General features: G+C 38.8%; 1 protein-coding gene across 3 annotated transcripts in view; it reads left to right on the top strand.

Annotated features, from left to right (window-relative positions):
* Positions 1-16,259, top strand: part of RIC3 (RIC3 acetylcholine receptor chaperone) — a 47,612-nt gene that overhangs the window by 7,227 nt on the left and 24,126 nt on the right. For 2 of the 3 annotated variants that reach the window (XM_006872979.1, XM_006872978.1), the window contains exons 2-4: positions 9,355-9,581; positions 10,621-10,696; positions 13,138-13,231. In XM_006872979.1, coding sequence (XP_006873041.1) covers positions 9,355-9,581; positions 10,621-10,696; positions 13,138-13,231 — 397 coding nt within the window. The remainder of the gene's footprint in view (positions 1-9,354; positions 9,582-10,620; positions 10,697-13,137; positions 13,232-16,259) is intronic. The other variant, XM_006872980.1, reaches the window with a different exon arrangement.

The raw sequence follows: 16,259 nt of genomic DNA, 5'->3' as shown, positions 1-16,259 counted from the left end.
CAAACTCACCAGCAGCTCTTTGGAAACCCTATACAGGGTCGCTATATGAGTCAGAATTGACTGGAGAACAATTAGCAACAACAAATAAATATCCTTAATGTTAAGATCTCTTAGCTGTTTGTTTTTTTAAAACACAAACTTAAAAAAAAATTCTATTTGTGCTGTAGCTTCAAAGCAGACTTGTTTTTAATTGTGAAAAATTGGAAATAAGCTAAATGAAGGTGGCCCTGTAGGATAAGTAAGGTTGGTTGAACCGGAAGGTCAGTGGTTCCTTGGAAGCCCTGTACAGGGTCATTGTGAGTCAGAACTGACTCAATAACACTTAACAACAACAACAACAGTTAGAGGATGGGCAAATAAATTGTGATACAATGAGATGCTATATAGCAGTTTTAATGAATGAATCAGAGCTGCGTGTATTATTAACATGGATGCATTTTTGAGCCTAAATATTGATTCTCACCCAGAAAAAGCAGAAAAGGGAAGTTGCAGAAACACAGGTAGTATGACACTAAAAAATCAAACTGGTTGTTGTTGAGTTTGATTCTGACTCCTATGTTACTTCAGAGAAGTGTTCCATAGGGTTTTCTTAACTGTGTATGCGTTGGAATCACTGAATAGTAATGAAATTAATCTATGGAAACAGATTACCAGGCCTTTCTTCTGTGGTGTCACTGGATTGGTTCAGTCCAACAACCTTTAGGTTAGTGTTTGGTGGTGGTTATGTGCCATGGAGTCGGTTCCAACTCATAGCAACCCTGTATAGGGTTCCTGAAGCTGTAAATCTGTATGGGAGCAGAAAGCCTCATCTTTCTCCCACGGAATGGCTGGTAGTTTTGAACTGCTGACCCTGAGGTTATCAGCCTGACTTGTAACCACTAGTTAAGTGCAAATAATTTTAATACATTCAAGACAGTACTGTGTATTGTTTTTTGCATGCATTGTTGCTGTTGAGCTGGTTCCCACTATAGGATTTTCAGGAAGCAGCTGGTGAATTTGCACTGCTGACCTTGTGGTTCAAACTGACCTTGAGGTCCAGTGCTCTATCCCACAGCACCACACCAGGACATGCATACTTAACGTATAAATATCAAAAAACATGAATTGTAATGGTAAACACAAAATTCAGAGGTATGGCTGCTAGGAAAAGGTGAGGGAAGGGACTTCCATTGTGTCTGGGTGGTAGATATACAAGCACTTATATATTATCATCTGTATTTTTATTTGGAGTCCTGGTATGATGCTGTAGGATAACCACAAGGTTGGCAGTTCAAACTCACCAGCAGCTTCTCATAAACCCTATATAGAGTTGCTGTGAGTTGGAACTGACTCAATGGCACTTAAGAACAACAACAACAAATGCTTTTATTTGTGTGCCTAACCCAAACTCTTGATATTTTCAAGAGCCTCATATGCATGTGAAAGTTGGACATTGAATAAGGAAGACCATAGATGAATCAATGCATTTGTATTATGGTGCTGGAGAAGAATCTTGAAAGCATCACGAACTGCCAGAAGTTCAAACAAATCTGTCTTGAAGAAGTGCAGCCAGAATACACCTTAGAAGCGAGAATTGTGAGACTTCATCTCTCATACTTCAGACATTTTATCAGAAGGAAGGGGACATCATGCTTGGTAAAGTGGAGGGTCAGTGAACAAGAAGACCGCAGATGAGATGGCCTAAATACAGTGACAGCAATAATGGGATCAAAGTTAACATCCATTGTGAGGATGGTGCAGGACTGGGTGGAGTTTCCTTCTGTTGTACATGTGAGTTGAAACAGACTTGATGGTATTTAACAACAACAACAAATACTTTTATGTATACCTGGAACACTTCATAACTTAGAATTTTTAAATTATTATTTTTAAATACCATTGCAACTAGAAATATTCAAATGTTTTATAGTCATTATGTTGACTTTTTAAACATTTTTCTGGGCTACTTAGTTACAAGACACATGCTATGACCAAAATCTAAGAGGTGTTGCTTCCTGTCTAGGCCAATAAACTTTATAAAAATAAAGATTTCTTCTATATTCATCCTCTGGCCTCATCTTGCCTTCTCAAGTGTACCCTTGGTCACAGGAGGGAGGGAGGTTTTAGAGGGTGAAAATGATAGACATACAAAGGGACGCTCGTATGCTAATGAGAGTTAGAGGTAAGGGACAGAGTTTAGGGGAAAGGTTAAACTAGAAATTACAGTGGGTGCATTGAGAATGAGTGAGTTTGCCAATGGGAGAAAGGAAAGAACAGAGGTTGGGACAAAAATCTTGAAAGAACACTGAAGAAGAATCATTGAAAGAGACTGAAAAGGGCTGGATTTAACAACCAGACAGTGTGTGTGCATGTGTGTGTGTGTGTGGGGGGTAATCATAGGACAATGATGTGTCACAGAGATTAAAGCAGGAAAGCCAGATTAATCCAATATTTATTGAGTGACTACCTTTACAGGGTCGCTATGGGTTGGAATCGACTTGACAGCATTAAATAACAACACCATATGATCATTTTCTTGTGTTACAGAGAAATCTAAGAGTGAGAACTGAAAAAAAATGCCCATTGGATTTGATGGTTAAGTTACAGTTCTGCGTTGCATTCACTACATTCCTTTGCTATAAAGACAAGAATTCTCTTTTATTTGTTATTTTAATCTCAGTGTATGGCACAATGCCTGATCAGACTAGTAGGTGTTCATTAATAAATATGTTAACTACCAGGCTGAATATCAAATGCTCAGATGTCTCCTAAAATGCAAAACCTATTTTTACTACTTGGCCTACTTGTTTCCATTACTATGTAAATCCTTTTCCTACCTTGTTTCCAGTCTCCAGTCTGCCTTATGTATTTACCTGTCTTTGTCAATATCCTATCTTAAATTAATTTAATCAACATCTCTTTATCTGTAACTTCTTTTAAATAAATTCGAATCAACCTCTTTCACAATTTAATTTAATCAACTTGATCAAATTTTAATAAATTCTAAAGGCTTCTTTACTTCTTGCTACATATATTCATTCAACATTGCTTTTTTGAAATACTGTATTATACTTCCTTTCTTACTCTCATGAATCATTATAATTTGGCTTTTTTATTGTAGCTATCCTAGTGGTTGTTAAGTGGTATCTAATTTATAGTTCCTTAAGGGAGTCCTGGTGTGGCTCTGTGGGATAATGTTGCCAGATTGCAAAGCCGTTTGAACTGCAAGGTCTGTGGTTCAAGCTTAGCTGCTCCTCAGAAACCCTATACAGGGTCGCTATGGGTCAAAACCGACTTGATGGCTGTTAACAACAACAATAGCTAATGATATGCATCACTTCATGTGCTTCTTGGCTTTTTGTATATCTACTTTGGAGAAATACCTGTTCAGCTACTTTGCCCATTTTTAAAGTTGCTCTGTAGGCTCAAGTTCACTGATTCTTTCTTCTGTCAGTTCAAATCTACTATTGAACCCCTACAGTGAAATTTTCATTTCTGTTGTTAAACGTTCCAGCTTTCTTATTTCTACCTAGTTACGTCTCAAGTTTTCCATTTCTATATTGAAATTATTTTGGTCCTGTATTATTTACTTGATGTCCTTTAGGTTTTCTTGTCCATATTTTCCTTTAGCTCTTTGAACATATTTCAGATTGTTGTTTTGAAGTCTTTGTGTAGTATATCTTTGTCTAGTATATCTATTATCTGGCCTTCCTCAGGGAGTGTTTGTCACTTTATATGGATCTTTTGATAGGTCATCCATTCTTATGCCTTGTGATGCTTTGGTGTTGTTGTTGAAACTGGGACACTTAATTTACTGTGGTAACTCTGCATATCATAGTTCCCTTGGGTTTATTTTCTTTGATTGCTGTTATGATTATCATTATCCTTAGCTGTTGAAGGCTAGAGTCATCTGCTTCAATATCAGACTCCCCACCTGGGTGCAGCAGCCGTCGCCAGCTCACCACCAGTTGCCCTACTGGGTACGCTCTGGATGTGCTGGCTGCTGCAGCTACCCCAAGAAAGCTGTGCCAAGCAAGGGAGCGAGTGAGTGCCCACATTAGAGAGCCAGTGCTTCCTGGCAATTTATATGTTGTCTTTTTCTTGATTTAGTGTTTGCTTATATGTTCTAATCATCTTACTGGTTTGCAAAGTTTTGAGAACATTGAGTCTATCAATTTGTATATTAATTTTTTAAAATTATTATTATAGGAGGATGGGAGTGTGCTATTGTTTACATCACCACCTCGCTCTGCCTCCTCACTTAATTTTAATTAGCTCTGTCATCTAGGTAGCTTAGAATTTCTTCTTAGATCTAATAACTGCCGCCCAAGTAAATTCCCTCCTCATGCTGCATCAACATCTGGAATTAATGCTTGAAAATATTAAAAACTTCTGAACTTGGAGCTTTCTTACTCCTCTCCTATTAGCTCTATATTTTATTCAATATGAAATGTTATTGTCATTGTTAAGTGCTGTCAAGTTGATTAGCTCTATATTTTATTCAATATGAAATGTTATTGTCATTGTTAAGTGCTGTCAAGTTGATTCCAACTTACAGCAACCCTGTATAAGGTTTCCAAGGAGTAGCTGGTGAGTTTGAACTGCCAACCTTGCAGTTCAAGGTAAATGTAGCTGGTAGTTTTATGTTAATAGCCCTTGAGTTCTTGGACCCATCCTTTCCTTTGATATATCTATAACCACCATGTCCTCAGGCCCTTGCATTTCAGAGCTAGATGACTTAAATAGCCTTCTTGCTGATTTCATATATCCTAGTCCCTCTCATTGTTAGGTCCTTTGATCAACTTTTATATTAATCTCTCAGATTCATATACCACAGGTTAGGATTTAGGCTTCTCCTCACCTCCACTTCACCCTCTTTATCTCTTGTTACTTTCCTAGACTGAACCAATTGAATTCAGTAATTGTTGTTGTTAAATGCTTTCAAGTCAATTCTGCCTCAAAGCAGCCCTGCACAAGCTTTTGAATGCTGTAAATCTATGCAGGGGCAGAAACCCTCATCTTTCTCTTGCAGAGCAGCTGGTGGTTAAGACCCTACCCTGGGAGGCATGGCTTGATGGCAGCGAGGGTAGGTGCAGTGACATTCGCCATCAGCAAAACCACAGAATACCAGGCAAAGCGGGTTCTGGGCAGAGCTCCAAAACCCTCAACCACATAGGTAGGAATATTTTACAAGTTTGAAGGCTTATAGCTAGTGGAACTTGTAGCAGAAGTAAGAAATCACGTACTTTTGAATCTGCACCCGAAGCCAAAAACCTGGGCGAGACCAAACAGAAAGACCAAGCGGGGGAACAGACACAGTACGGAATAACACCGCGGGAACCTTGGAGCAAAGGTGGAATTAGAAAAACAAAAAGGGAATGATAAACTCAACATTCATAGAAGCAGCAGTCAAGAACTCAAAGGACACACTACATTAGTTAAATCTGCTATACAAGACCTCTTTAAAGTGTTCAAGAGCAAAGGGTCAGTTTGAGGACTAAGGTGTGCCAGACCCAAGCCATGGTATTTTCAATAGCCTCATATGCATGTGAAAGTTAGACAATGAATAAGGAAGACCATGGAAGAATTGATACATTTGAGTATGGTTGGAGAAGAATATTAAAAGTGCCATGGACTGCCAGAAGAATAAACAAATCTGTGTTGGGTGAAGTATAGCCAGAATGCTGCTTAGAAGCCAGGATGACGATGTTTCATCTCTCATACTTTGGCATATTATCAGGAAAGATCAGTCCTTAGACAAGGACATCAGTCTTGGTCAAGTGGAGGGTCAGTGAAAAAGAGGAAGAGCCCTACAAGATGGATTGACACAGTGGCAGCAGCAGTGGGCTCAAGTGTAGCAACGATTGTGAGGTTGGCGTCGGACCAGGCAGTGTTTCATTCTGTTGTCCATAGAGTCACTATGAACTGGACCCAACTTGATGGTACCGAACAACAGTCACTAGCAACTGATTCATTTCAATCACTGCTGAGAATTGACATTTCTCTCTCAGACACACTGAACTAGAATCTACATTTTCACAAGATCTCCAGGTGAACTTTATAAATTAATCTCCTGGTGACTCTTATGTAGACATAAGAATAAAACCTAAATGAACCAGTTTGAAACCCTGACCAGAATAATAATCAGTGCTGACCAGTATGGTGACCTGTTTTTCTCCTTCTTCTGAATCTATGCTTCTGTTGCAGACTTACTTTTTTTTAAATTCCAATTGCCTCTTCCATTCCCTGTTTATGTGTATCCATTCTAATGTGCTTAGGTCCTTATAACTATACATTTGAGGAGTCTAGTTGGTGTAAAGTTTATGTACTCTGTTGCTAATTGAAATGTTGGTAGTTTAAACCCACCAGTTGTTCCACAGGAGAAAAGACCTGGTGATGTGCTCCCAAAAATATTTCAGCCTATGTTGTTGTTGTTAAGTGCCCTGGAGTCGGTTCCAACTCATAGCGACCCTGTAGAAGTTTTCCAAGGAGCAGCTGGTGAGTTTGAATCTCCAACCTTGAAGCTGAAACCAACTTTGTGGCCCAGTGTTTATCCTACAACCCAACACCAGAACTGCACTATGGGTAATTCTAGTCTCTTCTATAGGGTAGCTATGAATTGGAATCAACTCAAGAGCATACAACATCAACAACCACCTACATATTTGCTTGAAAAATATGTAGTATCGTTACGTATGTTTTCAATGTATGTAATGATATTTGCCTATTTTCTTTATTCATTGCAATGTTTAAGATGTGTTGCTATGGTATATCTAAAGTGTGAGTCCTAAAAACCACATCGAATTACATATTTGTATCACTCTTAAGATTTTTAAGTCTTTCAGTTATGAAAATCAAAGTTACTTCAAGTTCCCTGCTATAACATCACTACAGCTAATATTCTCATACAGATCTCTAAAGACTGTAAATAACATATATACAGCCTTATTTGAGAGTTTCTTTGGAATTTTTCCAGAGCAAGATCACTGGATCATAGGGCGTATATAGCACATATTTTATGTTGTTAAATACAGTTACATTGCTTAGCAGGATGGCTCTATCTTTTTTTGTTTATTCTTTTATTATTATTATTGTGAATTGAGTGAAGGTTTATAGACAAGATCATCAGTTTTATATTAAACAAATAATACACTTTGTTTCATCTCAGTGGTTGCAATCCTTTCCGTGGAACAATAGTCATTCCCTTCCTTCCTGTGACTCCCATTCCCCTTCCACCCACCTTCACATCCCTTCTCCCCACTGTCCATAGGTATGGGTGCTCCCTTTGATTTTGAATGATTGACTGTCCCATCATTCATCTTACTAGTATTGTTGTTCCCCTGATATACCTAGGTTCCCCCTAGAACAGGTGGCAGTGGTAGCTGGGCACCATCTAATTCTTCTGGTCTCACAGACATGGAGACTGAGGTTCACATGTTAGAATGGCTATATCTTAATTATAGTAATGAGAGTTCTTTTTGCCTTCTAACAGCCTTGATAACACCATTTTAATTTTTGCCTTTCTGTTAGGTATAAAAGTAGTATCCCATTGTTTTAATTTCTATTTTATTCCTGTAAATTTAATCACATCTTGATATCCTTATTAGCTACTTAGGCTTCCCTTTCTGTGAGTTCCCTTTTCATATCTTTTGATTATTTTTCTATTGGATTTTATGTTTGTATTAAATTATAGGAATTTCTTGTATAGTCTAGCTGTTGAATCCTTTGTCAGTTTTAGATACTGCAAATATTTTCCACATTTGTCATTTATCCTAATTCTGTTCGTGGCTTTGCTTATAGAACAGAAATCCATAATTTTGATGAACTCAAATCCAATCATATTTCACTTTATAGCTTGTATTTTTAGAGTCTTATTTATGAAGTCTTTCTGTCCTTTAATGTCTTCTGCTCTATAGTATTACCTTGCAGTGATTTTGATACAAATCTATCTACCTGGCCCTTTGAAGACTTTCTTTCCTAAGTCTCTCAGCCCTAACTCTCAGGAGGCTTGGCAGTTGGGGTTAATGCTTGGCTGCTCCTGGTAGAGGAAAAAAAACGCAAGAAAGTTGATGTACCACTCACTCCTCTCCACTAAGCCCTGCTCTTCCATTGCCAAGGTTGGGTTCCTGCAACACTGTTTGTACAACTCGAATGCTGTCTGCCCAGCCGTGCGTAATGGGGAAGGGATGCATACCTGAGTACATAGAATCTTCCTGCCAGGAATTTGGAATTAGAACTGTTATTAACCAGTTTCTGTTGCTCTCTTGAAGGGCATGCAAATGGAGGAGCTCTGTGATGACCACCTTCCACAAAGGCTTGTGGAAATTGTTTACAGAGAAAGCAGGATGAAGAAAATGTGCCCATCAAGACAGGAAAAAAGCCTGTCTCCATAGAGAGCCTGAGAGAGACTAAGAGAATGAGAACGGAGCTCTCCTGGTTCCTGATGACCTTCCAGTTTCAAGTCTTATTCTCTCTTGCGACCAGATTGCATTTCCTTATCTGTATCAAGTTGGAGGTGACTGTGGCACTGTAGGATAAATACTGAAATGCTGACCACAAGGTCAGTGATTCAAACCCATTAACTGCTCCTCAGAAACCCTATGAGTCGGAACAGACTTGACAGTACTTAACAACAACTGCTGGAAAAGATAGACTCCAAAGTGTATAATGGCCCTAAAATAATAGAAGTTTATTTATCACTCACATAAACAGTTACAGACGGCTCTAAGTTGGTAGGCAACAAGAGTGAAGGGCTCTGTGCCACATAGATATTCAGGAACCCAGGCTGGTAGGGGCTCTGCCATTGTCTACACATGACTTCCGGTGTCTCCTTGGGTGTCAGCATCCAGTCTGTAGATGGAACATGAACATGAAGTATTAACATGGTAGGTTTTTATAGGCCAGGTCTTGAACTAGCACACATCATTCAATTTCTTTTGCAGGAACTCAAACACATGGCCACATTTAACTGTATTGGAGTCTGTGAAATATTTATAGTCTAGTTGTGTACCCAAAAAGAAGAAAAATGGGTTTGGTGAATAGTTAGAAACTGCCACCTCATATTTGGACTTCTAGTGTGGCGCTGTAGGATCAGCACTGGATTGTGAACCACATGGTTGGCAGTTCGAACAACCAGCCGCTTCTTGGAAACCCTATACAGGATCGCTATGACTTGGAGTGGACTCCACAGCACTTAACAACAATGACAGTTGTGGACCCCAAAGGAAGAAAAATGGGTTTGGTGAACAGTTAGAGGGTTTTCTTAAACTTGTTTTTCATTGGCTTCTGTTATTTGTACTTTGATGCATAAAGTAGTTCCATAATAATGATATTTAAATATAGAAGAAATAATGACAGATACATTTATTTTCTCAGGAAAACCGGGCCGATTTCCACCCATGATGCATCATCACCAGGAACCCTCCAATGGCCAGACCCCTGGGGCTCGATTCCAGAGGTCTCACCTTGCAGAGGCATTTGCAAAGGCCAAAGGAAGCAGTGGAGGTACTGGAGCAGCCGGTAGTGGAAGAGGCCTGATGGGGCAGATTATTCCAATCTATGGTTTTGGGATTTTCTTATATATACTGTACATTCTATTTAAGGTAAGTGGAGTCATCTTGGTCATATTATATCAGTGAAAATATGATATAAAAATTTTCTGTCTGCATTAAAACCCTTTGTAGTTCATAATCCTCTTCCAAGTCTGCTCTGTATTCTCTTTAAGTCTTGCCTCCTCTCTGCAATATCTACTTAGGTAGATATTATCCTGGTTTTACAGGTGAGAAAATCTCCTTTGCAGTTTAAATGCTTTTCCTAGAAATGACAACAAAAAAGTAGAACCAGGACTTGAACCTGGGTCTTCTGGTTCCTAATCCAGTGAGCATTCTAATTTAAAGACAAGGAAGACATTTTTGATTGAGCATCACTGCCAGCTGAAAAAGCTGTTCTATGAACAGCTTCATTACTAGATTTGACAGAGTGATTTCCAGGTAGATGCTGTGAAGCCAAATAGTGACTGTATTAGCACCATGTTATCTCCTTAAGTCCAGGAGTGTGAGGTGCTGTTTCAAACTTCATCTCCAGTAATTCTCTTGAGGCAGAACAGCCATGTCCTGCAATGAAGCCTGATATTTCCTAGCTTTGGAGAGACGTGATTAAGGTCATTTAAAAGCAGCTCCCCAGTTAAGTTCCACCTCCATACAAGCTTTTGTTGGCCACCAGCTTCATGCATGCATTGTGGGATGGAGGCAGGAGCTTCCCTTTGCTCTCCTAACTAGAATAAGAGGTGTGTTCCTTGTGGCATAGGAATTCTATAGGTAGCTGTGTTAACTCTACAAGACTATTCCCAGGGGCTGCACATCTCCTTCTAGTTGAACATGGGCAAGAAGGGTGACTTAGTATAAGATTTTTTTCTCCCTGTGCTTGCATAATTTTTTATTTGGAGAACATCTCATCTTTTGGTGACTTTTTTTTTTTTTTTTTTTAAGATGCTTTGCTAGTGTTGCTATTTGATTTGATTCCTGACTAAGTTTTTGTCTCCCAACCTTTTCATTATTTTTTTTTTTTCATTTAATATGAGGGGTTCCATGACTTTGAGGTTCTGAGCTGCTGTTGATGTGCTGTACCTCCTTCAATTCTCAGCTCTCCAAGGGGAAAACAACCACTGACGATCATAAATGCTCTACTGCCACATCTGGAAATGCCCACCGGAAAATTAGTAAGTGCCCCTTCTCAGTATGGTCACAAGGAATAACAGCAGTAGACAGCCTTGGTAGCATGGCAGTGATGTCTTGGGCTGCTAACCGAAAGCTCAGCAGTTAGAGTCTACCAGCCACTTCATGGGAGAAAGAAGAGGTTTTCTGCTCCCATCAAGATGTACTCCCGTAAAGACTATACACGGATCGCTATGAGTTGGAACCAACTCAGTGACACACTACTACAGACAGTAAAAGGGACAGTCTTTGGATATGAGATAAAAAGCATTTCTCAAAAACTGCGCCAAATTAATCTGATGCCATTTTTACTTTAACTGGGAATTCTCAAAAGTTTCCATATTAATTTGGGCTCTTAAGGGAACAGTAGTAATAAAACGTTATACTTTTTATATATGCTGTTGTTGTTAAGTGCCGTCGAGTTAGTTCCGACTTGCAGCAACCCTGAACAGGGTTTCTGAGGCTGTAAATCTTTACGGGAGCAGAAAGCCTCATCTTTCTCCTGTGGAGCAGCTGGTAGTTTCGAACTGCTGACCTTGAGGTTTACAGCCCGATTCGTAACCACTATGCTATCAGAGCTTTTTATATATAGTCTACTATTTTATATATTAACAAATTAATATTTCACCTTTGAAATGGGTTACTTCTCATTTTTGTACTTCCAAATACTGGTAGCAAATATCTTTATTTCACAGAGAGGAAAACTGAGGCAGATAAATCAAGTCATTACCAAAACCAGTTATTAGATTTAGGGACAGAGTTTAATACTTCTGACTCTTAGGACATAGTTATCACGTGTTTATTGACCACCTAGAATAATTTTTGCTTTCTGGAGAAATGCAAATGCATAAGGCATGGCTCTTTCCTCTAAGAATATATAGTCTAGAATGAATGTCAGGAAAAATAACTTATGAAAAGTTTAACTACCTAGAAGGGACTTGGCAAAGCATGATGAGAAATCATGTCTAATAGGCGTGGTTGTGGAGGAGGGCCCATCAGGTAGGTAGAATGGCTGTGTAAGACACAGGCAGACAAGCAAGAGGCCTTGAGTTTATGGGGAATTTGAGGTGTGGTCATGTAGAGCATCTGGGAGAAGATGTCCTGATGAGTAGGTAGGTTATAGTCAGATCATTGAAAACCCTGGAGACTAAGCTCCTTTATTCTCTAGATAATAAAGCCTCATCAGAAGTTTTTAAAAGAAAACTATAATCAAAATGGAATGTGGCTATGCCATGGAAGTGTCTTCCCTGGGCCATAACTGCTTATGGGATAACTCTTGGATTCTGTATGGAAATAGATACATCCCAATCATATTCTGCATCCTTTTTGGAAATCTTAAATATTGAAGGAATCATTTACAAAGGCTGTTATATATTTGATTGAGATAGTATCTAAACAACAGTGAGAGTAAATGCACTGATACAATCATTGTGGACTCTGAAGACTAGCAGATTCTGAATCCTGTCATATAATGCAATTCAAACAGAAGAAGTAAATCAAATGAATTCCTAGGAGCAGCTATTTTAATAATGGTATTAGTATTACCAGCTTCTTATCCTTCAATTATGAATTAAGCAGAAAACGAAAACAACCTGAGCACTCATGTGGCACAGTACTCTAAACACTTATAAGTGTTGACAAAATGCCTAATAGTGTATTCTAGAACTGTTAAAGGGCCTTTAAAATATTACATTTTACAGTGACCTTCTAAATATATCTAAATCAAAGGATATTCAACTCTAAAATTTTAAAACTAGATTATCTACATAAAGAGCATTTTAATTTGTTATGCCTTGAAGTTCCTTGCATGCCCTGAGATATTTATTTTGTTTGTTATTTAGGGTCTTATTGTTGCTCCAGTAGATAGATGCTTCTGGGAGACATAGTTACACTAATCAAAGCCCCTCTTCACCTGAAATGACAGGGGTACAAGAACTTGGAGAGGGAGGTCTCAGCCCCAGTTCAAAATTTCCTTTATTGAAAAATCTTAACATTTAAACTATTACCTACCAGATATGTTGTTACACCTTAGGCACAGGTGAAATATTGCTCATTTTAGGGTCTTAACTCCTTTTCTAAAGTGCCTTATCTTCGAACATCATTTGGATCAATAAGGGTATGTTTATCTTCTGCACTTTTTCTTGGGTGCCTTATTAGGGGTATATTTTCACTCCTAGGTATTTTCTTTAGTTTGGCATGCTGAATTTCTGTGTGTAAGAGGGACTGATTTGCTCATCACTCACTAAATATGTCCTATAGATCTCTGTGCCCAAACCTCAGAACCTTTTTAAAATCTTGATTGGATTAGCTGCAGAAACTGGCACTTTTTCCTCTCAGAGTCTCAGAACTGGCCTGGATTACTGTAGTTTGTCACAGCCAGCTGTGTTTCAGAAAAGGGCTTAGGGTATTGTCTGTGATGGTTCTTAGGTTGATATTTATTTTTCAGCCAATTTTGAGCTTGCTCAACTTCAAGAAAAACTGAAAGAGACAGAGGAAGCCATGGAAAAACTAATCAACAGAATGGGACCTAATGGTGAGAGGTAGGTTTTTAGATCATTTCCCATTGAGAGAACTCACTCAAATGTTTACTCTTCTTTGGTCTATGAACTATTTATTTTCATTTTATGTAATTGTCATATTATTTGTCTTTTACATATCATATCTCATATAGCATTGCCATTTTCTTTTTATAAGCAATCTCAATTTTCTAAGAGAAAAGGCATATGTTTAGTGTTGGGCAAATTACTGAATAAATGAGTAAATATGTGAGAGTGAAATATGCAGTTTCTGAAACTTCATCTTCACCATGCTAACATGGTAATATGAAAAAGGCTTTTGATATTATCTAATAAATGTTTTTAGACATAAAATACCTTTTATTGGTGAGCTATATAAGTCAGTATACATGTTGAAGTAATGAAGTCTTTTGGAAGATTGGTATAGTGCCACATTTGACTGACACTAAGCACAATATCCAGCCCAAGAATACAAAGATGAAGGAAAGGATCTAGGGATCAGAATTGAGGTATCATCATTTCTGTCCTGTGATCAGTCAAATTCCCCTCTTGGAGAAGCATATCCAGTGCCGATGAGTAACCTCCCAGAAGTATGACACGGCCTAGGGGAATAGTGAGGGTGCAACCTGTGGCAGCAAAGGACCTTGACAGACATACTGAGTATGCGTGAAGGACTATAGATTTCTGGCATAGATTGCTGGAATGGAACCACTTTGAAGACAAATTTTGTCTTGTTTTGTTTACTGTGTTCACATATTAGGTACTAAGTAAATACTTGTTGTTAGAATAAGAATATTCACTTTTGATACAAGCATGAATACATGGTAGAAAAGTAAAATCGTGGGCATTTCCTGTTTAAAGCTCTCGCCTCAATTCCTGACTGGTACATGCAGGGGTCTACAGGCCTTGTTTCATAGATACTACTCACCTGATCCTCATCAAATGATAATTGCTTTTTGAGTGAATGAATGTCCCAAATGGAACTCATCATCTATACCGAGCTGAACCGATTCTACCTGTAATATTTCCCTTCTCAGAAAATGGCTCCACCATCTACATAGTTATCAAAAGCAGAAATTAAATATTATCCTTGATTTCCTCTTCCCTTCAATTCCCATATTTCTTGTCGAAACACCCATTGCCAAGTCATTTCTACCTGATTAATAAGTCTGTTTTTCTACAAAACATGGTCAGGGAAAGCTCTAAAAATGCTTTTAGTTGAAATTAATGAAAGAGTAAATGAGGGAATGAATGCTTTTACTTTTGACATAGATCAGAACTACCTCATAGGATTTTTTTCTCCCTTCAATCCACTTTCTATTTTCCAAACAAATGCATTATGTCTTTTGTTTTACCCCTTCAACAGGCCCCTGTTGCTCTTGATAAAGTCTAGAGTCCTTAACATGACTTATATGGCCCTAATGACTTGGTCTGTGCTATTCATAAGGTTTTCACTGACTAAATATTTGGAAGTAGATCATCACTCCTAAACATGGGAACACTGAACGGTTTAAAATTAAGAAAGGTATACGACAGGGTTATACTTATTCAACCTGTATGCTGAGCATATAATCTGAGAAGCTGGGTTCTATGAATAAACACGTGGCATTTTATTGGAGGAAGACTCATTAACAACCTGCGATATGCAGATGAGACAACCTTGCTTGCTGACAGTGAAGAGGACTTAAAACATTTCCTGATGAAGATCAAAGACCAGAGCCTTCGGTATGGATTGCATCTCAATATAAAGAAAACAAAAGTCCTCACCACTGGACCAATAAATAACATTCTTATCAACGGAGAAAAGATTGAAGTTGTCAAGGATTTCATTCTTCTTGGATCAACTATCAACACCCATGGAAGCAGCAGTCAAGAAATCAAACGACATATTGCCTTGGGCAAATCTGCTGCACAAGAACTTTTTGAAGTGTTGAAGAGCAAAGATGTCAGCCTGAGGACTAAGGTGCACCTGACCCAAGCCATGGTATTTTCAATAACCTCATGGTATTTCAATATTCATACAAATGCTGGACAGTGAATAAGGAAGACCATAGAAAAGTTGATGCATTTGAGTTATGATGTTGGAGGAAAATATTGAAAGTGCCATGGATTGCCAAAAGAACCAACAGATCTGTGTTGGAAGAAGTACAGCTAGAGTGCTCCTTGGAGGCCAGGATGGCCAAACTTCATCTCTCATACGTTACACATATTGTCAGGAGGGCCCAGTCGCTGGAGAAGGATATCATGTTTGGTAAGATGGAGGGTCAGAGAAAAAGAGGAAGACTCCCACTGAGATGAATTGTCAGAGTTGCAGCATCAGTGGGCTCAAGTGTGGTAACAATTATGAGGTTGGCCCAGGATCAGGCAGTGTTTTGTTCTGTTGTGCATAGGGTTACTATGAGTCAGTACCGACTCGATGGCACCTAACAACAACAACTTGGTCTTGCTATTTCTTTTGCTTTATCTTTCTCCATCTATCTTTCTCTGTCTTTAGTCCAACCACACTGACTATTTTCTGCTTCTCTAAAATGCCTGCCAAATTTTGCTTCTAGATCTTTGCATATACTCTTCTCCTTTGCCTATGGTGCTTTTTCTCTCACCACACACACACTTATTTTAACTCTTGCTTGTCTTATAAGTTTCAACATAGACATCATTTTTTTTCTGAGAATCCTTCCCTAAACCTCTTCCTATATGCTCCCATATCACATGAGGTAGCTTGGTATGGTACGTCGCATTACTTTCTGATCTTCTATTAACTTTCTGTCTTCCCTAAAGCCCTATAACCTTATTGTTGTTAAGTACTGTCGAGTCAGTTCCGACTCATAGCAACCCTGCAGAGGGTTTCTGTGGAGTGGCTGGTGAGCTTGAATTGCTGACCTTGTGGCTCAAACCGACCTTGCAGTCTAGTGCACTAACCCATAGCACCACACCAGGACTCTATCATTGAGGGTTGTTGTTGTCAGGTGCCATCGAGTCGGAACCGACTCATAGCGACCCCATGCACAGCAGAATGAAACAATATCCGATCCTGGGCCAACCTCACTACCGC

Source organism: Chrysochloris asiatica, unplaced genomic scaffold, assembly GCF_000296735.1.
Source record: "Chrysochloris asiatica unplaced genomic scaffold, ChrAsi1.0 scaffold00219, whole genome shotgun sequence".
Lineage (NCBI taxonomy): Eukaryota > Metazoa > Chordata > Mammalia > Afrosoricida > Chrysochloridae > Chrysochloris > Chrysochloris asiatica.
Note: the sequence above shows the minus strand (reverse complement) of the source record. Positions and strands in the feature narration are given on the sequence as shown.